The sequence below is a fragment of the Indicator indicator genome, chromosome 1 (assembly GCF_027791375.1).
Source record: "Indicator indicator isolate 239-I01 chromosome 1, UM_Iind_1.1, whole genome shotgun sequence".
In the NCBI taxonomy this organism is placed as follows: domain Eukaryota; kingdom Metazoa; phylum Chordata; class Aves; order Piciformes; family Indicatoridae; genus Indicator; species Indicator indicator.
Genome location: NC_072010.1, coordinates 19,111,863 through 19,131,781, shown reverse-complemented (window position 1 = coordinate 19,131,781; position 19,919 = coordinate 19,111,863). Strand labels below are relative to the sequence as shown.

The 19,919-nt window shown below is 34.9% G+C and overlaps 1 protein-coding gene across 1 annotated transcript in view; it reads left to right on the top strand.

The window, feature by feature from the left end:
* PSPC1 (paraspeckle component 1) overlaps positions 1 to 19,919 on the top strand; it is a 37,692-nt gene that overhangs the window by 14,297 nt on the left and 3,476 nt on the right. The window contains exons 7-8 of the mRNA XM_054382860.1: positions 15,719 to 15,776; positions 19,678 to 19,847. Of these exons, the coding sequence (XP_054238835.1) occupies positions 15,719 to 15,776; positions 19,678 to 19,847 (228 nt within the window). The remainder of the gene's footprint in view (positions 1 to 15,718; positions 15,777 to 19,677; positions 19,848 to 19,919) is intronic.

The following is a 19,919-nucleotide window of genomic DNA, read 5'->3' as shown; positions in this document are numbered from 1 at the left end:
GGAATGGTTCAAACTGAAAGCACTTCAGTCACTATGCATAATTTTTATGACTCTAATGCAGTGAATTTTTGAGGGGTTAAAGTTGGAAGAATGCTTTGGAAGGAATGCAGCTTTCCTACTGGGTTGCATCGTTTCTGGATTTATGTGTTTACCTGGAATTAATTAATACACCATGAGAAAATATAGATGTTGCAGTGCAGTGGCCACCCTAACAAAGCTGCTGTAAGTTGTATAAGGAATATATAGTACCAGTGGTGTTTTTTCAATGTTGTGAAGTTGAAGTGGTGGCATGTACAATGATTTTTAAAAAAAGTTTTCTCTACTATTCTGGTCACATTTGCTTGTATTTGCCTCTGATGTTCTGTGAACTCTCTTAAAAGGGGAAGACTTGAAACAAAATTGGAAGTAATTTGCTTGCTTTCTTTAGTAACCGTTTCTAGTAAGGGCACCTATGTAACTCCAAGCACGGCATATCATTTTATAGGCATTTGTTACAACATATCTTTAACTGTACTGGAGTTGTATAGTGTGAAGAGGAATTGAAAAAGCCTTTGCATTTTGCATCAGAGAAGACTTCTAAACCATTTCTGCAAATTGCAAAATGGTGTATCAGATTTTTTTTCTCAATTTAGTATTTCTTACACAACTAATTTTTTTGTTTTAATTCTCACCAATACTTGTTTGCTGCCAACAGGCTCCATCTGGTGATTACTTCTAGTCTCAGATTGCTATTGTACATGTACTGAAAAAAGTGATTCTCTGTTTTAAGAGTCTAGAAATTGCCTTTTAGTGAACATTTTATGATACTGGTGGATAGTTGATACCATAATAAAGTGTGTTGATGTAATCCATAAAACATATTGAAGTCTTGTACCAACCATGTGTTTAGAAGGAAAAATAATAATTGTTTCTAATCCTTGTTTTTGTTTCTTAAAATCTTTGAAAAGCTTTGGAAAGTAAAATTCCTGCACTTTTACCCTATTCCTTTTTACTATGCAATGTAAAGAAGGACATGAATGGTAAGTGCAATGACAACCAGAATTGGAACCTTTCACATAAAATGCTGCAGTTTTAGGCTTTCCTGTTTGAAGTTTCATTCTGTGTGTTTCCCTGGTGTTTTAAAATTTTATTTTTCAGTATAACTGCTTTTTTTTAAAAGAAAACTTGTAATCAAGTTAAATGCAGCTACCAGTTACTTTAATTCAGTTACAGGTGATAAAAATATTTTGTGTGGGGATTTTTTTTTCCTGAAGCATTCTTGTTCATGGTGATGCTGTACATGAAAAGTTTGATTGAATAGATTGTTAATCTAACGGGCAGCCTAGTGATGCCTAAACAATTTATTTATCTAGTTGTATGATCTTTAGTAGATAAGTTACTGATGAACACTTTGATACTGATTAGGATGTTTTCCTTCCTTCATCAAAGTCAGTTATTTGGAATTTGTTATTACAGCTCAATAAATATGCATTCTAATTTCACAGTAGCTGAGGAAACTTGTAATTTTGCTAATGTTTATTTTTCATACGTTTCTTGCTGATGGTGACTAGAAGCAATATTTTGTTCTTCAGCAGTGCAAATACTTTTTTTTTTTTTTGTTAAATACAATCCTTCTGAGTTCTATTAATATGTTAATTATTCAGACTGCTGTGGTTACTATCCAATTGTGAATGGCTTACATAGATTGATATTGCTAAGTCTCAGTCAGAACCTTTTAACAAAGTAGTTCCAGGAATTTTGTACATTTCACCAACTTAGTCATTTGGATTTTGTGTATTAAAATAGCTTTCATGTGTGTACAAAAAAGGACCAAAAGATGTAGGAGTTGTCTTAGTTTTATGATGCACAGGTTTAATGCTGTAGTGGGGCTGCAGAATCACTAGTATCAGCCTACAGCTTTCAGCTCTTACTGGTTGCTTAAAGAGGAAGTTGAGATTTGGTTGTCCATGTCCTCTTCCCTTCAAGGAAATTCCCCCTTTTTTAGGCTTAACTTGCTTATAAAAGAAACTGTTCTTGTGACCTCATCAGTTCAAATTTCTGAAAGCTTAGTGTTCTTTCATGTAAGACTTTACACTTAACTATTTTTATCTCCTAGTCTTTTTCAATTACTTTTAGATACTGTTCTGCTCTCCTTAAATTTTTCTTGCATGGAAGCACTGCTGCTGAAGTATATTGTGTAAGTATCAGCATAAAGGGGCACCTGCTAAATAGAGGAGACTGCCTCAACAGCAGATTGTAGTGGACTTGGAGCAAAAGTTGTCAGACAGATGAGAGCAAGTGAATCATCAAAGCATATCCCAAACAACAACAAAGCTCATAGCTTCAAGAATGTCAGAAACTTCATTTGGAAGAAAAAAAAAGCCCCATGTGCTCTTCTTTCTGAGAGTTTTGTCCTTCATTGGAGCGGTTTATAATTGTAACTTCCTGTTTCTTTATTTTGAACCTGCTGAGGTATGTTAACCCTCACTTCTACATTTGGTTGCGAGTTTAGTGGACATTTCTGAAATGACTATCAGATTTCCTTGGACATCTATAACACAGGAAGAGTTTTTTTGCTCTTCTTGGCTCTTAAGTGAATAGCACTGCTTCCTCTTCACCCCCAATTCTGATTCTATTAATCTTGAAAGTGCCAGTTACATAAGAATTTTGAATTTCCATTGAATGCAGAGCTGTTTCCTGCCTTATTCAGAAATAAGCTAAGTCAGATTTGCAATAAGTAAATTACTAACATTTCCCAAGGATATTTTAAAAAATTGTTTTGTACTAATAATTAGTTTTGATTATTTTATCTTGACAGCCAAATATACTTAACAAAGCTGTGGTGAAGTTTTATGAATGAAGTCTGTTTCTTAAACTGTTAAAGCTAAACTGCTTTTTAAAAACTCTTTTGTAGATCTTGGTTGGGAAAGATTAATTATTTCCTTATTGCAATATAGAATATATACTTCTGTCAGAAATAGTTTGTGTTTGACACCTTAAAAGCCTTTTAAGGTAGAACTGTTGTGGAGAAAAGCAGGATCATTAAATATAAAACTAAAAAAAATCCAACATGACAAAACATTGCTGCTTTCTTGACAGTAGTTTTACCGAAGCGTATGTATAAAGCAACATAGGCTAGGCCTCTGATCGAGCAGTTTATAAATACGCAGTTTGTATTTTTGTGAGTGGCCTTAGTTTTAGGTAGCACAAAAGTGTTTTTCTTTTGGCAGATTGCAGTGTTAACTGTCAGTGGACAGATACTTAAGTATTGCATTTCTTCTGTCCCCTGGTGGTTTAGATAATAAATTTGGTCTTTAGGTAAGAATATCAACTTTTTAAGAGGCCTTAAAATACTCACTTTGTATTATTTTCAGGACCTAAGTCAATTATCCTTAACTACATCATGATAATAAACTATTTTAACTGTCATACCTAGTTTCAGTATGAGAACGCATTGCATAAAAATGCGGAATTGCAGCCATCTTTGTAGCATGTTACTGATTTGTATACAAAAGCAAAAGCTGTTTGTGGAATAAGGTACTTCTAAGTATTTGTTTCATTACTGTTTTAGGATGGTTTGTAATTGACTTCATAGGTTGTTTGTTTGTATATCAAGGATGCTACTTAAGGTAATTTTTCAGTAGTGAAGCAAATAAACATTACCATTTATTTTCTAACTTTATAGTCTGGTATGTGTAAACTGGCTATTTAGGGTAATGTGATACATTTTCCTTGTGTTACATTACAGATATTTAGGAGACTGTGCCATCGTCTTCTAATATTTGCACAAAGTGCTTTAGAACACAGTACTATTTACTTCATACTCAACTTTTAGACAGAGCAAGTGACCAATCCTAAGTTCATTTTTATGCCTTTAGTGAGCTGTGAAATGTGCATAAACACTCAGTATGAATTTAAGTGTTGTGGTACTGCATGTAAGCATTTCCAGGTTTTTCTTCCACAGTAGTTGATAAGGATATTTTGTCCATGTGCTTTGTTTAAACTTAATTGTCCATGTTTAAACTTAATTGACTTTCAATAAGGCTGGCAAATAAGAAACTAAAATAATACATTTCGGATGTATTCTAACACATTGGCCAAATGTCATCAGTTTTTGTCAGCCTTAGGGCTTCATAAGGCCTCACATTTAGCAGGTGACATATGTTCAATTATTAATGGCAAGACATAAAAGCATCTGGTATGCTTGTTTGCAGAATACTCCAGTTGCATATTTAGGTTCTCATATTATTTTTATAGATAAGAATGAAAAAATCCAGTAAAGCAGATTTAATAAGTAAATTCTATTTTTTTTTGTATAATTTCTGAAAATTGTTGCTGCTTCACAATTTAAAAAAATATACTTACATAGCTTCCTCACATACTGAATTTTTTGGTTTTTCATCTTCTGGCAAATTAGAATGAAGCTTTTATAAATCATTTAGAAAAATTGTTTGTTCGTGTGTCCTGTATATTTTTAAGAAGCTAATGTTTTTGCCTTAATTATAATTTCTTTTTCCTTCCTCAGCTTCTGGAATTAAGCTTGACTTGGAGTTTGTACATGTATTTACCCAGACTAAGAAGAGACTATCTTTCAATTTCAGTTTTTCTGCTTGGTACCTATTTTGTACTCATCCACCTGTCTAGATCTTGATCTTAATTGGTAGTCTTAAGACTTCCTGCCAAAATAAGTTCCTCTGCTTAGAGAAGTTTGTCTTTTTTCCAGAGGGTCTCTGTTTAAATAAAGGGTATAACACTCAAGAAACAATAAATGAAATTTCTGCAGAAATAGTATTTTTTCAAACTGAAGAAACCTGTTAATGGATCTGTTGCCTCATGTGAGGAAAATTTACTTATAGACCTGGTTTCTCTCTTTAGGAAGGCATATTTAATGAATATTAATATTCCAGATGCCTTCTGAGTATGTTTGGGTTTGGTTTGATTGTGTTTTGTGGTGTGAGCAGTAAACTTCTGACCTTTTGCTTAGCTTCTAATGTTTTGCTGTAGTAGCTCTCATGAAGTGCAAAATTTCAATAGTGGCAATGCAATCAACTGAGACACAGAAATTAATTTGTCTTAATGAGATTGTCTGTCTTTTGATACCAAGCTAAATGCTATTTTTTAATTAAAATATTTAGGGGTTTTATTATGAATATTTCACAAGCCTCCTTTCTGTTTTGTAGGTGTCTTGTTGGTTTGTCTTGTCGGAGTTAATGCTTGGTTTAGATTACTGAATCTTCCATGAGGAATGTGGAATTTAAAAGACGTTTCTATCTTTCATCATGCCTCTCTGTAGGTTCTACTTTAATTTTCCATAGATGAGGTGTTCTTTTTAGATGAATTAGCATTTTTAATAAGTAGTGTGGTTTGGAGAAAAAAAGTCAAGAAGAGTTTCTGTAGAGCTGTTATGTTAATTGTATGGGTGGATGGAGAATTTGATATCATGATTAATGGAAATGAACATTTAAATAATTAATATGATGTACAAGTTCAAGATGTTTTTCCTAAACATCCTAGAAGCATAGAATGGTTTGGGTTGGAAGGGACCTTCTAAGGTCACCTAGTCTAACTGCTCTTCAGTGGGCAGGAACATTTTCAACTAGAATAGGTTGCTCAGAGCCTCCTCCAACTTGACCATGAATGTTTCCAGGGACGGGGCATCTGTCAGCTCTGGACACCCTGTTCCAGTGTTTTACCAATCTCATCCTAAAAGTTTTTGTCTAGTCTGAATCCACCTTCTTGGCAATGGTTTAAAACCATTATGCCTTGTCCTGTCACTACCTGGTTCTGCTGAAATGCGTGTCCCCACTACAATTTCCTACCTTGGCTAATGGGTTACTAATTTAGGCTTATCATTGTGTATGATGGAGTGTTTGTATTGGTTTTGTTTTCTGCATGACATAAAGCACAGTGCTTTTACTAGTATTACTAGTGGCATCTTGTGGCCAGGTTAGCTGGTAAGTTTCTCAGTTTCTTTTCTAAATACATTAATATGAAAGATCCAATGAAGATACTGTAAATTTGGTTCTTCAGGCTTTGTTTCTCTCCCATACATAGTGTTGAGTTTTATAGTACTTATAAAAATTATTTACTTAGGAAGTCTTTGTGCATTCCCACCTGTCCTTTCTATTAAACATTCATTTCTGTAGAGAGGAACTTACATGTTCTTATGCTCCTACCTAGAGAACCAACTATTCCTTTTTGCCTGTAATCATTGTGATGCTTGTTGCGTACCTGACATGATTCTGACCTTTGGATCTGTAGTACATAAAAACACTCTTTTTTTTCTTGTTAGAGGTCTTTCAATGAAAGCAGACACTGCAGCTTAAGAGTGTGCAGACTTGGGTCAGGGGATTTAAGTTGAAAGCAGATTTTCTTAGTCCATTTGGATATGTTCAGATGACCAGTTTGTTAAACTTTCTGTCAAACTACTTGAATTGCCTGTAATGTTGTGTATTGTTTTCCTCAGTCTGATTACTGCTTAAGCAAATGTTAAACATCTTGATTCATTTAAGTCTGCCTCATTTTGCTCTTGTTTCACAATAAATAGCATCCAGGTTGTGTAAAAGTACTAGCTGGAAAATGATGGGAGTTGAGATTCATGCCAAGAAGTTTCACTGATGCTTTGTTTATGTTTTATATGTTCAAATACTGTATGTGTGGACAGGCCAGAAATTTGTTGGGGAAATCGTAGACACTGGACTGCTCTGAATGGAAACAACATTCATAATATGTGTAAAATACTGCACTTGTTTTTTTAGAAGTTTGTAGCAGTGAAAAAACTGGCTTTCAGCTTCTTTTCAGAAATACTTGCTTATTCTAATTACTTGGTAACTCAGTGCAGTTATGGAATAGTAATTACAATTAGACTTTTGTTACAGTTTAGTTAGCATGTGTAATACCTACCTGGGAGAAAAAAATCAATACAATTGTCTGGCAGAGTTATGTTTAGTGTACTGTGGCTATAACTAGTGCTGCTTGTAAAGTGTTGATTTTGTATTGTTATGTTTGATATTCCAGTTGAGAAGTAGCTAGCTTTTACATGGCAAAGGATATTCTTGGCTGGTTAGTTTTTCTTAGTAAATACTGATGACTTTCATTTCGTCCCCATCCTTGATCTTGCACTTGACGAAAATTCTTGTTTTGAATCAGTCCAGTGTTCACTCTGTTTTAATACTTGCTTCCTGTGCAAGGAAAACTTAAAATTTTGGTGATCTAAAGTGCGTTGTTTTATAACACTCAATTTTCAGTTGTGTTTTAGTGTATTTTTGCATGATGGTACGGTTAGCACAGACTTTTGAACCACTTAGACAGCCCTTTATCTCCACACCCATCTATGTGAATTGTGGAATTCATGTTGAATCATTTACAACCTTTCTGAAAGAAAGGAATTCTCCATGCTCCTGTGAATGTCTGTTTTGATATTTAACCTATTCTTTTGACATTCTTTAGCTGATACAAAACCAGAAAAACGTTAAGCTGCAGCATAAAACTCTCTAATATGCTTCTGAAGATGTGAGTATTTTGTAAATTTAATATATTACATGTATCAATTTTGAACTTGATGTGGTGGATACTGCTTCCAGAAAGTAGTTTTGCAGGTAAGTACCTTTAATAGCAAATTAAAAAATATTTGCATTGTGTTCAGCTGTTGAACTGTATGTAATGTTAGCTTTTAATTTCATTACTGTCACTCAAAAAGTGAAGCTAATAGAAATGTGAGAAGTGGTTTTATATATATTGAATGCATGGATCTGAAGTGTCTCTTAACTATGATGGAACTAAATTAATTGACAGAATGTTGTAATAAGAAAGTTTCTAGTGAGAGTTAACATACAATTTTTTCTCTTAAAGGATTTCTAGATCCATTAATGCAGTTACATTATCTAAACATCTTTGTCTTCTGGAAAATCATCTTAATGCTGAATAGCTTAAAATATTTGAGAAGCAGAAGATGAAATGGAACTACTGACAAAATGCATGTGTTCTTGTTTGCTCTCAAATGATCAAGAGCCATGGTGTTTCAAGGAGAGAGGGGCGGTGAGGGGGAGGGGAAGTCTTTGCAGCTGTGCCCTTAGAGAGTGGTTAGCTATAGAGCCATAGACAGTGAAGGGACATACCTGGCAGGGTGTCCCTTTACCTAAACAGATGACATACAGATGATTGAAAAATACTTGTATTTTATCCCTAGCTGCAGTTTATATGCAGTTTGTTTGGGGCCAGATTTTACCTTCTGGCCACTGAATAACAATCAGAAGCCCTTTTAGTCAGTCTTAATCCATAGATGTATATACAGTGTTTTACTTTGGTAGCAAAAGGAAGTAAGAGAGGTGGGGGAAAATCCTCAGAAATAATTTTATATTAATGCTGTGTTTTTAATGCAGTATTAAAATTCAGATGAGGAGGGAAGTAACTACAAGTCAAAATAATGAAGCAGAAAAGACAGGTATCTCAATGTGGAGCAAAGTTCCATAGTCAACAGAGTAAATCATCACTTGTTTTAGACTATTTTTATTAACAGTTCAGGTTGTAATTTGTTTGGGTTTGCCATCTAATAACATTCTGAAAGTATGAGTTCTGTGTAAAACAAAACCACAGTAGCTTATGTCATAAGTCTTTAAATAGGGTGTAAGGTTTAAAAATAAAAATATTTATTCACGTTGTAATTCAAGTTATTGGCACTTATCAGATGTGATATCTAAGGTCAGTAGGTGAAGACATTTAGAAAAATCTCTGCTGGCGTGTAGACAACTTCCGTTGTGGTAATGGTCAGTTCTTACTATTACAGGTGGGCAAATATTCCTGCATGTGAATCGGTGTCTGATAAAATGTCTTTTCCTGAATATTTATGTTCCTACCTTTCCTAGTTCAGGCAGTAAATACTGTTTTGTTAATTTCTTCCAAGGTGAAAGCCAGTAATTATTACTCATACATTTTTACATGATTTTAAATTTAATTTGTCTTTCGTAGTTCGTTTGCCTTATTCCTGTAGTCCAGAGCAGTGGTTACTTTGTTTCTCATAACAGTGTTGAGGAAACATCTCCATTGTGTAGCTGTTACAAGTATTTTGGACTGTTTCCTCATCTAGATTGCTTTCTAGCTCAAACATAAATTTTTAACTGATTTTGGATAGTATTTTAACAGTTTACTGGGACTGACTCTATTGCAGAGAGGTTTTTTACCTTAATGTATTAAACAATTTCATTTGGCTTTTTCTTCAAAGTACAACCACCAAATCTTGACTTTTTCCATCTGCGTGTTTCTACAAGGTTTTATTTTTCCCCTTGCTCATTTTAAAGTAGTGGCTGGAACATATATCAGGGCTGGAAAAAGCCCAGTGTGCCCAGTTGAGGTTCGTGAGTATCAGAAATGTTTAGGAGTCAGCGTTGTGAAAAATTGAATTTCTTTTGTGGTGATGTTTTCGTACGAGTTTTATAACAAGAAAATAGATTTTTTTTTTTTTCTTTTTAGACCCACTCTTTCTTTCTCTAAGTATATACTCTTCTACAGGATGTTATGGGTTTGGTTTTCTAGAGGTTGAATTAACTAGAACATTTTTGATCTAGGAAAAAAAAAATCAAAAGGACACTTGAAATGTAACTACAATCTGGTGGATAATATAATGGTTTTTCTGCATTAGAATGGAAAGAAAGATGTGTAGACTGCTGTCTTGTAAACAACAGTCATATTTGGAAAGTGTGAGTTACAGTTTTTCATGGCCAAAATGCAAGAACAGCAGGTATATTAATTTTTTGAGAGAGAACTTAAAATGCTGCAAGTTATGTTGAAACTAGTTTTAAGAAAAAGATTACTTGTAGCAGTTTCTTGAGAATACTACTACAGATTAGGGGTTGATCTGCTGAAAAGCAGCTCCATAGATAAGGAACCTTGAAGTTATCCATGGGAGAGCCATGTGCTCTTACAGCCAAGAAGGCCAGTGGTATCCTGGGGAGTATTGAGCGTGGCCAGCAGGGCAAGGGAGGTTCTCCTTCCCCTTTATTCTGCCCTGGTGAGACCACATCGGGAGTATTGTCTTGTTCTGGGGGACAAGAGGAACAAGAGTTCAAGGGGGACAGGGACATACTAGAGAGTGGTCTAATAGAGTGCTACAAGAATGATTAAGGGATTGGAACATCTGTCTTATGAGGAAAGGCTGAGAGACCTGGAGCTGTTTGGTCTGGAAAACAGAAGACTAAGAGATCTTACTAGTTTCATAAATATCTGAAGGGTGAGTGTCAAGAAGATGCTAGTAACTTTTCAGTGGTGTCCTGTGATAGGACAAGAGGCAGCGGACACTAATTGGAACACAGGAAGTTCCACCTCAATGTGAGGAAAAACTCCTTTCCTGTAAGGGTGACAAGAGCACTGGAGCAGGCTGCCCAGAGAGGTTGGTGGAGTTTCCTCTTCTGGAGACTTTAAAGACCCATCTGAATGCATTCCTGTGTGAGCTGCACTTGATGATCCTGCTTTGGCAGGGTGATTAGGCTCACTGGAGGTCCCTTTCAACCCCTACCATTCTATGACATTATTAACATGCCATTGTTGTTACCATTGGGAATGTCTTTTTCCAAAGTAGAGCATTTACTGGAATACATAGATCTATGTATATTGCATGCAGAGATGTGATAGGTCTTTCATGTTTAGAGCTTTTTAATGGTGTAACCTGGTGAGCCATCTCCAGCTCTGTTCATGACTTGATTCACCAAGCAGCAAAAACTTTTATAGTTACATTGACTTCAATTTAATGTATTTGCTTTGTGTGTGAGCTTACTTTTTTTTTTTTCCCCCTCAAACTCGTTTGGATGGGAGCTAACGTTCACTCCATAGCATTCTTGAATAGTTGAGGCTGGAAAAGATCTCTAGTATAACACCAAACTCAAAGGAGGAGTTAGCTCTGGGTTTAGGTTGCAGTGCTCAGTAACACACAAAAATCCTGTATTTTGAAAGATCAGTATTCTTAATTTAAAATTACTATCCAGGGATATTTTAATTTTTGGATCTTACATAGAAATCTTAACTGATGGATAAACTAAAGAAAGAACTGACAAAGTCAGCTGAGGACAAGGCTTTTATTATTCTTGCTGGAAGCTTAAGAAAAAAGACAAATCAGGTACAGTCAAAACTAACCCCCAAATTCTGGTTTTGATTACTAAGCTAGCAACTTCAACTACTTACATGATTTATCTTTTTAAAATACATCTTTCAGTAAATTACAGTTTTGTGTAAGGTTTAAATTACAGTTTTGTGTAAGGTTTAAATTACAGTTTTGTGTAAGGTTTAAGGGTCTTATGCCTCCTGGAGAGGCTTTGGAAATAATTTTGTTCTTTCTAGAAAGAACTTCATGGAATAAAGCACTCTAGAAAGGAGCAATAAATTCTAGTAAAAGGTACAGAAATGTCATTCCTATTTTGACAGTCTGCCAGAGGACAGAATTCGGTTTCCATATTAATGAAAACAAGTGGGAATTAACAGCACACTGAATTATATTTTGATCTACATGTGTAAACAATCTAGGCTGTGTGTAAGATTGCAACCTAGATAAAATGCTAATTAGGTTACTGATTTTAATGTGCACATTTTAAGTTAATGGGGTAGGTGTTCCTTTTCTTTTAATAAGGAATGTTTTGATGTGTCTTAGCATTATTTTGGTCACCATTCTTATCTGAATAAAGGTGAGTGAATAATCCTCTGTTGATTAGGAAGTGCATTAACTGGCCACAAAGAATTGAGGGAAACTTTATGATCTGTCACCTTATTATTTCTTGGTACTTGGTGCCATATGTATGAGAATATTAAAATTGTAATATTAATTCATTATTACATGTTTTTTGACAGTTTTGTTACTGTGACTATTGCCATGAGTATATTATTTGGAATTTTAATTTTCTGGAGGGATTGTTGTAATTGCAAGGCCTGTTTCTGGGGCAGAAAATGAAATACTGGTTTGTCAGTTAAAAACCCCCAGGTTTTATGACTCCCTACATTTTGGTTCTCAGTGTGAGTAGGGAATTGCATTGCATGTATCAGTTCTGAGGTGTATTTTCAAAACAGTTAGTTTCATGGTTTTACAGAGTAAATTTTAAAAATACCCTAATGTGTTTTAAAAAACCTGGAAGAGTCATCTTGGCAAATCTCTGCATACTTAGACTACTGATATCAGTGCTGACTGAGGTGTAAGAACACTGCATGTGATACACCTCATCCTCAAGAATTTTTGTGATACCTGTGAAAACGGGAAGGTCGATGCTGTATTGAATGTACGGTATATGTGTAATTTGAAAACCAGTGTACTCATTTTTGTGTAGATCTGCTTTTCCAGCTGACATTAAAATGAGTTGTGAGGAAATGATCTTAGATACAGGCATTTAAAAACATATTAGTAAGTAAAATGCTCTAGTTGCCATTATAGCAATTTTTCTAAAAGCAGATTTTTTCAGATGAATCAGATGTGTTGAGGGTTGGTTTCATCAGTGAGCCCTGAAGTCTTTTACAAGAATCCTTCAACAGAAGTAATTTGGAGAGCTTTCAAGTTGTGTAAACTATTACGCTTTTACAGTAGGATGCTGTCCCTTGTTTGCTTCCCTTTGTTTTGTGGTTTTTTTGCTGTTTTTGTTTACCATCCCAAAGGTTAAATTACACTTTATTACCATTCTTTGTCTTACAGCTTCCTTTCTTCCGTGTAAGGTGTATCATTCAGTTTTCTTGGTCTTTTGCAGTATAAATTGCTTTCTCAAGGACCTGGTGACTTCAGAGGTTCTTAGTCATCTCACATGTTTCTTTAGTAAAAGTTTAGCCCTCCGTTGCTGCTCAGTTGACTCTTATTTTATGGGTAGTGATGGGTGGCTGCAGAGAAGGGACTAAAGCAGATTGCTTCTCAACAGAAGAATGGGCAATCACATAGTGAGGCGAAGAAGCTCTGTGAAGATAACCCTATCACTGTTATGTTCAGCAAAGTGCCTGAATGTCCAAGAACAAAGCCCTCAGGTGGGCTGGAATATCAGACAGCACTCCTTGGGCTACTGTGTCATTGCTGCCTGTTGGTATTCCTTTGTCTGTTGCATTTTGGGCAAAACGCATGGAATAGTTGACCTATATTAACTGCAGTAACTTGTTTATGCTCACAGAGTGTATAGCAATCTGGATATGATTTTTGTGGGATTTTTATCTGGACTCATGCAAATGCAAGTTTTCACTAATCATCCAAGTAGATTTTTAAAAAATTATTATTAATATGTAAAATATTCAAATACATTAATGCTATATGTTGTCAGTTAATGCTTGGAGTATTTTCTTTGACAGGAGATTTATCTGAAATGTGTTTATTCCTTATTAATGGTATAGAAGAATTTCTGTGTACTGAAAATTCACAAGAACATGACAAGTTGTGAACATAAAGTATTCTTCCAGGCACATTGATAAATTAAGAGGCAGCAGAGATAAAAAGGCATATTTATGGATCTTGAACCTACAGCTGAAATGTTTTTTATATGATAATAATGAAACATTAAGTTAGAGCTACAAAACGGCAAACAATTGCTCCATTACTTTTGTTACAAATGGAAGAGTAGACTGGAAAAAAAATTACAGATTCTACCTATGTCTTTTGTTGTACTTAACTGAAGTGTGGCAGCATTTCAAGCTGAGAAAAGTGGCTTCTTGCTAGGAGGAACTGTAGTGTGCTTGGAAAAAAAAGTTTGTAAAATGCTTCAATCCTTTGCAAAGAAAATTTAGTTAAGTTCTAGTAATTAGTACAGCTTTATAGCTGTATCCTTACCTAGCTGCTATTGTACTTGGCCCTGCACATTTCACATTTAAAAACCTCCCACCAACTTTCAATTGATGGGTGTATCAAGTAAGTTAGGTGCAGTAATTCAAAATCTGGTGTTTTCCCTTGTAACTACAGAGTATCTTGCAGCTCTTTGATGTGTCCTGTTTTCACACATGTACATATGCATACATGTGTGCCTTGGGTCTGGTTAATGTAATTGATAGTTGCGGTGTTTTCCTACCTTGTTGGGCTGGGGATTAACATTAGGGTTGATGACACCAATTTTCCTTCTTCTTTGTATCAAGACTGAGATGCAAATGTAGGCTAGTATCAACAAGGTTGTATGCTGATTTTGTGACTAACTCATTGGTATAGATTTCTGGGTATGATTGACCCTAATATGGATGCAGATTTTACTGCAAATGTCACTTAACATTGCTGTAAAAGGCCTAACAAAGTAGTTGAATGTTCTGTTATGAAGTTTTAATGTGGGTTCTAGAGTCAGAAGAGGTCTTTCCTAGTGTTCAGTGGCCTTGGCTAGACTTAAACCTGCCTGTGTGTTCTAATTACAAGGCCTTACTTTACCTCTACACTAAGCTCTATGCTTCTGCAAATGGTGTATAATCTTTTAAAATACATTTTCTGGGTTAATACAGATTATTAGACATGAAGATGCAGACCTGAGAGCATTTTGTTGTGTGTCTTAAGATAATTTCCCATACCAGGATATTTTTACAAAACTATTGATTCGGTTCAGTTAGATATTGGTGTCTGCTGCTTTAATTGTGTAAAGACAGAAGTCTTCTTTGAAACCACAAAAATGCTGTGAATGTATTTTGATTTTACTAGTATTTCAGTTTAAAGATTATTTTAGCAATGCTGATTCAGTTGCCAAGCATATGGGATTGTTTTCAAGATGCATCTGAACTTTAATACTCTTTAATAATAAGTAGAGTAATTCTCAGGTAATAGTTTTGCATATGCTTATTCTCAGCATGTGTTTGTGCAGGAGTGGAATGTACACAAACTTTTGCAGAAATTTTTTGACAAATACATTTTGGTGTAAGTAATTATTTTTCATTTTGAAATGTGAGTTTGTTTCTATTTTGTAGATTTGATATAAGCAGTTATACTAAAATCCCTTGGAATTACCTGTGATAGATGTACTTTGTTTTTCCCTAAGTGATGATTTTGCCACTCTGGGTACTGTCTTTTGAGTATTGTTTCACAGCAGGCTGTGGTTCATGATCAGTGATGTCAGAATTCTTTTGCTGTAGGTTACTAATCAATTGAATCTGAATCGATTTGGCAAGTTATGTGTCTGTGTAGTATAAATGCAATGTTACATAGCTGATGGTGATGCTGCACTTCAATAAACACTGACTTCAAAAGGCTGGTCAGTATCTGAAGTGACATTTCAATAGCATGTTATAGCAAAAAATATGCCAGCACCAAGTTAAGTCAAAACTTATTTGAAGAAAGATGAACTGGCAGATTCAGTTTATATAACCATAATATAACACATCAGAGTCTCGTTTTCGGTCAAGCATTGTTTTGACTTGTGAAGCCAAAAAAAAAAAACTGTATTACTGAACCACGGCCTTTATACAATGCTATAATAAGACCCTCTTTATTTACAGTTAAAGTGTAATTACACTTACTAAAGAAAAATGTGAAGATGGATTAATTTGCAGTTGATCACGTAACTATTTGTGAATTTTAGATTGCTCCATCTAATAAACTTGGGATATTTAATGAGCATTATGCAAAAATACATAGCATTGCTGTATTAAACTTATTATTCCACTTGATTTTATTAAATCAGGGAGAGTATAGTTAATTTTCTTCCTTGTACATTTTTGCAGTCAATGGAAACTTCTGCAACATGAAAGTTTTGTGTTTTCGTGGAGTAAATGGGAATGCTTTAAGTTCTAAGACTGACAGGTTGACCATGAAAACTATGTTTACTTTCAGAGAGAACAGGAAATGAGAATGGGTGATATGGGTCCTCGTGGAGCAATAAACATGGGAGGTAGGGATCCGAAGGAAGAAGGCTTCTGTAATGTAAAATTTCTTTTTCTTTGGGACTGTACATCTTACTCATGCACTATTAATTAGTGACAAAGACTGCTAAAAAGGAATAAACAGGAAATAAGACATCTCCCATGTTTTTCTTCCCAATAGCTGTTTTTTGTCCCAAGGTGGATCTGTATTTTCACTACTTATGGGGAGAAAAGTGCAATGCGCAAGTTAAGAGAAACAAAAAAGGTAGAGAAAGGTGGTGGTCTAGAAATTATTTGATACAAAAGAGGAAAGTATTTGGCATTGTTTTGGAGACACTACCTATTCAGAGAAGTTTAGATTGTAATTGCATGCACTGAAATGATTTAGAGTTTTAAAACTGGTAAGTTTTTGCTGACATACCTGACAAAAGAGAAATGAACAACATAGTTGATGTTCTGCCAATGTATTGCAAGTTTGGTTTCGCAAATAGTCTCAGATTACTTTTATCACTGCTAAAAACTTACTGAAAAGTGTAGAAAAGTACATTTAATTATTAGTGCTTGCTCTTTATATGCAGTCTGAAACAGTTTAGCAACTTAAATGGAATATCTGCTTTTAAACAAGACTGAAACATAGACTATCTCTTAAGAAACCCTAAATCTTACTAAATTGTGTTGTTAATGTATTATCTCTTGGAAGTTTCTTGATGTTAATTCAAAATAAGGTGATAATGTAAAGAAAAATTAATACTGTCTTTATGTATTTAAAATTTGAAAGCACATACAAAACTTAGTAAACATTGTTGCTTGACCTTTTGAATAATGTGTATTTTTAGACTAATGAATCTGCTTGCTCTGGATTTTAAAATACCTTATTAACCATTTTCTTGAATTTATTTATTGGGACATTTATAGCTGCAAAATAGAAATAGGCTTTTTCTTTCAGTGAAGGCAAAGGCTTTAAAAATAATTCTAAAGGAAGACAAATAGGCTGAAGTATAAATTATGACTAAGTATTTTATGATTGTACTTTTGCATATTACTGCAGTCTACTTGAAAATTGCATTTAATTAGAAGATTTTTAAAAATACTGATGTCGTGCTAGTTCAGTCCATAATATACTATTATTACACAGATTTTAATTGTGTATTCATAGCAATTTACAGCCCTGTTCTTGGCAAGTTTTAATTTGACAGTGATGTTCTTCATTGTCCTGTTTTGTAGGCTTTGTGCCATGATTAATACAAACGCTTCTAGAAATAAATACATAGATTTAAAAGAAGTTACAGAACAGTCAATTACTATTTTAAAAAGGGAAAAATATCCATAGTGAATAGGTAAAGATTGTTGCCACAGTATCTGGCTTTTATATTAGCTCACTGCAGGTTTGTTTGTTTGTTTGTTTGTTTTAATAGTGCGCTAACAACCCTACCAATACAAAAAAAAGAAAATCCTGACTCTAGATTCCTGCAGTACATCTTTAAATAATAGACATTTAATGTAGCATCCTTTCCTAATACTTCTATTGGGATTGTGACTTCAGTTTTAACTGGCCTTTACCTGTGCCATTTGGATGTTCTCATATGTGACACAATGGGTAGCTGAAATACGTTCAGCAATGGAAATATTTACATGATAGTGTTAGTAGAAAACATGCTACCTCTGTGATGGGTTTAATTAGTGTTGGGCTGACTTGTGCAGGACCATTCTTTTTTATTCTTTTTCTTGTGGCAGACAATTTCTGGCAGTATATGCCTCATAGCAGTTGACTGGATCTGTAATGCTAAGTGTAGCAGATAAAGTTTTCAATATGGAAAAAAAGGGCTTTCTTTGAAACACTCTACATTGATGAGCATTATCAGTTATGGCTTGTTGCCAGCTGTGTAGTTAGGCTGTGAAAGCACTTTTACAGCCTTGTGGCAGGAACCCTCCTAATGACTGCTTTCCATCTTTTGCTGAATCAGGTCCAGTGAATTAACTGCTGACATTAGAGTCCCACTAAAAAGGGACAATCAGGTGGTTAGCTCTTAGGGTCAGCTTTGGATCTAGGAGGACTTCTGAAGTATAGCTAAAAGTACCTGAGCGGCCTCTTGCTGAAACTGTCTAGGGCTGAAGTCTTTCCTTGCAGTACACTCTTCAGCTGTCCTCCAGTCAGAACTGACTCTTGCCTGAAACTTAGTAATACAGAGTCACTGTATATCACCCTGAAAGCAAGTGTGAGTGCATTTGTGTGATACAGAGAACAACTTGGTTGAGGTTGAAGGATGAGCAAACACTTGATAGTCCTGCAAGAGGAGTTTTAGAAATTGAAGATATCTGTATATTGGCATTTTTGACTTGTTTTCCTTACGTATTTAATCAGTGGATGCCTGACACTAAAACCAGGTTTAGGGTACGTTCAACTGTAGTTCTTTTGAATTGTAGCACAGTCTTCTACCTGCTAGTTGAACTTGACCGTGTTCGTGGGCAGATAGGAAGCATCCGACTTGCTCATACCTTTGATTTGGCTTAGTATCATAGGGAGAGGTCTTGGAGTTTCTAGTTACTAAGCTTAAATGAATTTTGCTTTTCAGAATCATACTTCTTTTTCTCTTCTGTTGCTTCTTACAAACTTACTTAGCACTTTATACATGCTACTGCGTTGCATGGATTGTTTTTGATATTATGCTTGCAATTTGCATAATGTGTACGGTCAAGCCTAGGTTAGCGATTTTTGCAGCGTTATCTTGAATGCAGTGGTTTCACTGACTACTGTGATGTGTTCTCAGAGCAGGTAATCAAGATGCAATTTTGCCTCTCTGCAGATAGTCAAAATACTTTATCTGTGTTAAGTAGCTTGCTTTCTATGAGGTACATTTACATATTCATTGCTAAATAAGTTACAGTTATGATGATAGCTGAGAGAGTGATTTTCAAAATAACAAGCATTTTGGACTGGCAACATGTCAGGCTTCTTGTGACTGTATGTTGTCATGAATAAAAATGTAGGCTAGATTCCAAAGGTGTGTCATCTTCCATTGTAAAATTTTGGATATGCACTTTTGAAGGAAAAAGGTAGACTTTTTGGGGGGAAGCAATGCATTGCTACTAGTCTTAAAGCTGATGACATTTCAAAATAGCAGATGGTAAATTATATATAACCAGGTGTTTTTTTTCTTGACAGCAGCATGAGAAAATGTTATGAAGGCAGTGTACCTATCTGAGTATGTTAGTGGGTACTGGCAGTGTAGTGTTTTCTCTATTATTAGCACAATATTAGAACTAAACTGTCTTCTCCAAAGATGCTTTAAAAACTGTGAATCCGGTTTGGAGTACACTGTTTTACCACTGTCAGTTTTAGCAAAGCTTCCGCTAGTTTTCTGGTACTTCTATTATAAGAAATTATATTTAAATGCAAGATTTATTTATGCCATATTATAAATCATTTATTGTAAAGTTGAGTACCATCTTTGTTATGACATTTAGATATTAGACTAATATACTGTAACACTATATACAGTTGCATAATGCTGGTAGGACAGTTCTTGCAAATGTATATTTAATATGTAATGATCCCTGAAGAGCCATAGTTGCCTTATAGCTGCCAATTACTGCAAAATCACTTGAGATTTTTGCTAATTCATGGTGTGTATATTGTGCATATATATGCTATATGAACAGTTCATGCACAGAAACTGTACAGCTATATTTAGCTGCAAAGTTCAGGATTTTCATATACATGAGACACATTGTGATGCAAAATAATAGGCATTAATGAAAATCTGTTTAAAAGCAGATGATTGAGGTAAATGTACAGTCTCAAAGAATATATTTTTTTTTATTTCTCATATTGGAAGTCTTGTACATCTGGCTTTTTTAATATTGCAAATTGTTTGTTTATTCTTGTAAAATTCAGATAGGACAGCTCTAAGTATAGATTGTTTTGCATAGATGCGTTTAGCCCAGCCCCTGCTGGTAACCAAGGCCCTCCTCCAATGATGGGTATGAATATGAACAACAGAGGAACTTTACCTGGCCCTGCAATGGGGCCTGGTCCTTCCATGGGACCAGAAGGAGCTGCAAATATGGGAACACCAATGATGCCAGATAATGGAACAGTGGTAATGTATCACAAATTTAATTACTTTGAGTAGCTGTCATGTCTCATGGCCCATTTTTGTTACCAAAGATAT